At 31.5% G+C, this 6,349-nt stretch overlaps 1 protein-coding gene across 1 annotated transcript; it reads right to left on the bottom strand.

The window, feature by feature from the left end:
* Nucleotides 1-2,446: 2,446 nt before the first annotated feature.
* Nucleotides 2,447-6,242, bottom strand: LOC108735304 (leucine-rich repeat-containing protein 1-like). The gene is made up of 7 exons (XM_018467218.1): nt 5,733-6,242; nt 5,518-5,653; nt 5,169-5,464; nt 4,690-5,110; nt 4,428-4,627; nt 2,887-4,347; nt 2,447-2,797 (listed from the first exon to the last, which is right to left on the bottom strand). The coding sequence occupies exons 1-7, from the start codon at nt 5,880-5,882 to the stop codon at nt 2,624-2,626; spliced, it is 2,838 nt and encodes a 945-aa protein (XP_018322720.1). The 5' UTR covers nt 5,883-6,242; the 3' UTR covers nt 2,447-2,623.
* Nucleotides 6,243-6,349: the final 107 nt, after the last annotated feature.

Raw genomic sequence — 6,349 nt, 5'->3', positions numbered from 1 at the left:
TCATTTGTATCGTGTCAGCTTGCGACATACCTTCCAGGCTTCGGTTTTGACATCATGAGCTCTTCCTCCGCACTACCCATTGATCTGTTTTATTTCTTCGAAGAAACAACGACTATGGAAGCCTGTTTTTCCGCATTTGATAAAAATAAGTGAGTATTTTCAGAAGTCCTGCTTTTTTTTTTAAAAAAGAATTTTTCGTTTCTTGAATCGGCTTACAAAAGCACATTTTCTTTGCGCGAATTTTCACGTTCAAAATTAGTCGCTCACGTCGAAGGGTGTCGTTCACATAAATTTCCTCGAATGACATTGCGACAGTTCACGAGATTCCATGTTTATAAACATTTCTTTAAACCACATATCCGTTACCAGTATCTGCTCCTTATCTTGTAGTTTTTGATTAATTTTTCACACATCGTTGTAACTAGCGGTAAAATACACCATGGTTCGACTGATAACCAATCTAAACAAATCAGTGTAACAAATAAGAAAAAGCTATTTTAATTATTAATACATGTTTTAATATTGTTAGTTTTTTTTTTCAAATATAATTGTAAATACGTGAATGCTTGTTATTAAAATGTTTTTAGTAGAAGTCTGGCGAGATGTACATATATGCGCATATTTGGAAAAGGTAATAAAGCAGAATTCGGGGAAGTACCTAATTGTAATTTGGAATACATATATTTGCTGTATAAATAATAGAGAACGGTAGCTAGAAGTTGCATTAATGAGAAAATATTTTCGTCGTGTGCTCTGAACTGATTGTACAATTACAGATATTTAGAAGCACAAAACAAAATTATTAGCGCCGCGTTTGAATTACCCCAGAGGCTTTTAGTTTGCCTGGATGGCTGTTTTTAAAAGTTAATTTGATTTCAAGGTTGTTATTGCGTTATTGGGATGTTCTGGTTATGTGCATAATTATTGCATTATCAATTTCGACGTAATAGGTTGCAAAAGTGATTCCCTGGCGTCCGTTGCATTGTTAACAACTAGTAAATGAAGTTGTGATGAACTTGAAATAGCTTTTTAGTGACATAGAGGTAAAGGTCAGAGGTTTCACGTAATACGCAGTATTTGATCGTACAATATTGCATTTACGATGAATATTGAAGTTCACCTTGCCATTGAATTGGTGCACTTCAATATGCTTTCGTCTTTATTGTATTGTAAATAGATTATGTAAGGTAGAGTCCGGCCGAGATTTATGGTGAAATGATATTAAATTTTAAACTAATCAGTTGTTAAAACCTTTTCATTGACAACGGAAAAAACTTTTAACGGAGTTAAAATTTTAATGATCTTGCTTTTTAAAAGGGATACTTAATTTACCATACGTAATAATAAATTTTTACACTAAACTTCACGGCATTGCTCAATGATTTGAAAAATTAATTTTTATGCCGTGCGGATCAAAAGTTGTCAAAGTTTATTCCGCGTTATTACAGGTATAATCCAGGCAAATTAGACTTTTGCATGGAAAATTTTGGATTGGACCTGATTTCTGCGTGTAAATTAGTAAAAAATGATGGACTTCATTGTGTGAAGAATTTCGTTTATAAATAATTTAAGGTCATTTTTTTTATGTTTTTTGTTTTTTTCTATAACTTTCCTTCTAATGATTTAATCGAAAAAAATTTAATCCCAACTGAATAAATAGATGAGCAACAATTTGTTAATAAAAGTTAATTTACTATTTAAAAATTAGTAGTTTCCTAATGCTACCAAATATTAATTATTGATCCGTTATGATCTGTGCTCACAAAGAATATGTAGGAAGTTTTTTTAAGTACTTTTATGATATCCAATCATTAAAATTATATTTTTTCATTATTTAACGTTGTTTTTGGCTTCTTATGTGAAGTAGACTTTTAGGTAAGATTCTTTTATTGGTCTTAATGTATAATGAGATTATAAAAATGTATTAAAAAGGGTTCTTTTCCAAAATGGAGGTAGTCGGATTCCTATGTTAAAAGTGGACACGAAAGAAATCGCTTTATCTCGATAAATCTTCATTTATTGAAGAAACTTTAACACTGAAAAATCGGACCCCTTTACTCTTATCGGAAAAGTGGTTCTAAACAACATTCTCATTTAACTTATTTGATTAAATCATACAAATTATGTTATAGAAGTAAAACGAAAAAACATCAAAATACGACCTTAAATTATTTAAGAACAAAATTCCTCACACTTGAGTATACGTGCAAGTTTATTAATGATGTTACGTAATCTGTTACTAATTTACATGTAAAAATCAGGTCTAGTCCAAACTTTTCCGAAAAAATGACATTTTTTTATTTAATTTAATTCGCCTGGACTAGCAGCTTAGAACCTCGGATACCGTCGGAAAGCGCCGCAGTTTCGGATTTTTAATTCAAAAATAAAAATATAAGATATTAATTCATTAGAGTATTATGGTTAATTAATCGATTACAGCTATACAAAAGTTATAAAAAAAATATAAATATATAACAGCAATTCAATACTTCAAAAATGTTAAGTAATATTCTAATATTTGCAAACACAACTTGTTTTTCCTAAAACATGTAAAATACTAACTGTGTAATATATATACAACAAAACTAAGAGGTAAAATTTCTTACAAACGTTACAAAATTCGTCACTCTCTTGAAACTAAAAATTTCTCAGCACCTGGACCAGCTTCCGTGAGGTACTTTGCGGAATTACTTACGGGATACATCGTTAGATCGAAATCATCAACCATAAGTATTTTATCCCCAACCATTATACTTCCCTTATTGTACTTATCTATGACATTCGTTACAAATAGTCCCTGCAAATAAAAGTAATTAATATAATTGAAAACAAAAATTTGAATTGTTTATGTAGATTGTATTTTGTTAATGAAAAACGAACAGTTACCTCATTACTAGCTGCATATTCAAATCCAAGATGTTGTGTTGGAGTAACTGGACATTCCAAAATTCTTTTATTACGATGTTTACCAAATATCCAACCCTGTAATTGATTATTTTTATCTGAGTATTCAGTGGCACTTTTATAACTTTTATTATCGTTCCAAACAGTTTCAGAACCAAGTTTCGAATTCAAATTTTCCTTTTCTGTTGCCTCATTGCAAATATTTTCGTTTAATTGGTCTAAGTTTGATTTATTTATTTGGGAACCTTCGTTATTAAGATTAGACTCGGGAAAAGATAAGTTGTCTATTCTGGAATTACCCTCATCTTGTGTTAACCGTAGAGGATGTTGTGGCTGGGGCATAATAATATTTGAAGGCTGATCTTGAGTGAAATGCTTTGGTTTTTCTTCTATTGTTTGGTGTTTTACAATGGCACCTGGGAATTGCTTAGCAATATCGTTAAAGAAATGAGCGTTTTTTGAATATGCTGCGGCAATGTGGTAAGGAGGAGGCTTTATTTCTTTTCTTAAGCTGTAATCAGCTATCTGGAAAGGGGGCTCGGGAAGACGATTTTCACATTTCGGCGTATTTGTAGGCGTTTCGTGACCGTATATTTGCAAAGGACGATTAATAGAGCTAATATTTTCATATGAGAGCTTGTCATCGTGATACGTTTTACTTGAAGATTGCTCCACAACTTTTTCTGTATTATAAACAGTAGCGCTGTTTGAAAAATTTTGATTCTGATCAGTTTGGGATGTACTAATGTTGATTAACTGGTCCTTTGGAGGAGAAGACTTCAGTTCAGGTATATGTACATTTCTTTTAGTGTTGTAGTTAGTAAGATTTGATTCATCTGCGAACATTACCCTCGAATTTTCGTAGCAATTATGATTATCACAATCATCTTTTTCAGATGCCCTGTTGTTCGATGATTGTTCGTCATTATTTATTGCTATTTCTATACTTGGGGTATCGTTTTTATTAACTTTGTCTTCGATTCCCGAGTCTTCTACGTCAGTATTCCTTCCATATTTGTAATAGTTATCATTGAACATTTTTTTGGAGTAAATTTGTTCAGAGTTATTACTTTCTGGTGGTGATACAATCAAATTATATTGATTATCCTCATCTGATACTTTAGCTGACGCAACTACAGCCTCTTTAACAACAGGAGCGTTCAAGTCCCGTAAATTTGTATGGTCTACGTCTTTCTGTTTTTTTAAAATGTTTGCTACAGATTTGCGGTAACGCTGATAGTCTTTAGGGTACGGTGTAGGAGCACGGGTCAAATGCGGGGCAAATTCCTTTTGTACTCCTGGTTCTGTGAAACATATTTTTCTTCTGTTTGGAGAAGGATATACTAACTGAGTATTGTGCACAGGGGATGCCACAGCTTGTGGTAGAAATATGCAAGTAAGAACCATTTGTCCATTGTCCATCCTTTCTTTTTGTAATGATATCTATAATAATAATTATACATTTGAATATCTGAGTTCCAGAAAATTGAAAATAAAAGTTTTGAAGTTTTGAGAAAACTTACCAATGGTTGATTTTGATTTTGTGACAACCAAAGGGCTCTCAATTTGCTTAATTTCAACACAGTTATTGGTAAAAACTGCAACTGATTATTAACTAAGCTAACAGAAACTAGATTTTGTATATGCCCTATCTCTTGTGGCAATTGCACTATAAAATTAACGTCTAAATTCAAAATTCGTAAGCCTGAGCAGCTGCCAATTTCTAAAAATCAAATAAGTGAAATTGTACTGTTTTTGGTTTAATATAATTATTGTATTTCATACCTGGAGGTAAATATGTAATATAATTATTGGAAGCTATGAGGCAGTTCAATTTCCTAAGCATACCAATAGAACTTGGTAAAGATTTAAGATTATTGAACCTGACATCCAAATCTTCCAGATTTTTTAAATTTCCAATATTTTCAGGAAGACTTTGGAGATAATTATGATCCAATTTTAATGTTTCTAATTGCCTCAATTTACAAATCTCTGGTGGAATTTCTTTTAAAAGATTTTCACTTAAAGCAAGATATGTGATGTTTGACCAAAAGCATATTTCCTTTGGTATACTTTCAATTTCGTTATTTGAGCCATCAAAATACATCAACTTTCTTAAGTTGCCCACATCTGGTTGTAATACTTTCATACAGTTACCATTTACCCACAGTTCAGTCAAACTTGTTAAGGTGTGAATGACTTCAGGCTGAAATTAATTTAATTAATGAAATAAGCAGTTAAACAAAATTCTCTCAAGTACTAACCAACTCACAGAAATCATTATTACTTAGATCAAGTCTTTGTAGACTGGTCAGTCTCTTTAATGATTTTGGTAACATAGACAACATGTTATCTCGTAGCTCTAAAATGTGCAGATTATTCAGTCTTCCAATAGTTGCAGGGAAAAAGTCAATAGATGTGTCATTTAAGAAAAGCTTTTGCAGACTGACAAGACACGTAAGACATTCAGGAATTTTCTCTAAATTATTTGAACTTAAATCCAACACAGTTAATTTTTGACACCTATGGATGTTTGCTGGTATACTTATGTGCTTTAGATCTGCAAAACAATAACTGTAAATACAATTTTAAACTGTTTTACATTAAGATTACAATTTCTGCTAAGGTCTAGATGTTGTAAATTGCTAAGTTTAACGATTAATGGTGGGATAACATGTATTTCATTATCACTAAGGTTGAGGTAACGTAATTCCTCACACTGAAAGAGGGTGCGTGGCAAATCACAGATCTGAAAAAGTTTATATTTAAGGTACTTGTTGGTACAAAACAGCAATTAATGTTCATTTACAAAAGTTAATGGAACTTACCTTATTCCCATCAAGGTATAAGCAATCCAATGTACGTTCAAAGTTAAATACTGCTGCAGGGACTTCAGTTAAAGCTGATCTACTGTAATCCAACACTTTAACATCATCAAATTCAGGATTTTTTCGAGACAGACAATTAAGCCAACTCATATTGTTTTCCTACTACATAACCTTAGACTAAGCTTAAAAATTTTTGTTCAGTATTTAAACTTAGAATTCATTACACAGTAATTTTAGCAAATCAGTATCACTTCCCGCAGTTTTATATGAAATTAAGTTATTCTTGGATGGCATTTAAAAATATCTAAATTAGGTACAAGCTGCAGAACACACTAGTTTAGGTATTAAGGCACTGATATATTTCCCACTTTAAAAAGATGTACTATTCTTGGATTAATGTAATTACCACATTACCAATTGCACTGTGTCGATGTGATTTAAAATGCTCGACAAACTACAATTACTAGAGATATTTTACGTTTTTGTTGCCTTATTATTATAAAATTATTATTTGCGTTACTGGTTGTATACTCTTCCATCAAATTTGTTTCAAATTTCTGAAAATGGGTATTATAAAAATAGGAAGATATAATTAATCTTTAAAACTAATTTCTGGT

This window comes from Agrilus planipennis, unplaced genomic scaffold (genome assembly GCF_000699045.2).
Source record: "Agrilus planipennis isolate EAB-ADULT unplaced genomic scaffold, Apla_2.0 scaffold15, whole genome shotgun sequence".
NCBI classification, from domain to species: Eukaryota; Metazoa; Arthropoda; class Insecta; order Coleoptera; family Buprestidae; genus Agrilus; species Agrilus planipennis.
Note: the sequence above shows the minus strand (reverse complement) of the source record. Positions and strands in the feature narration are given on the sequence as shown.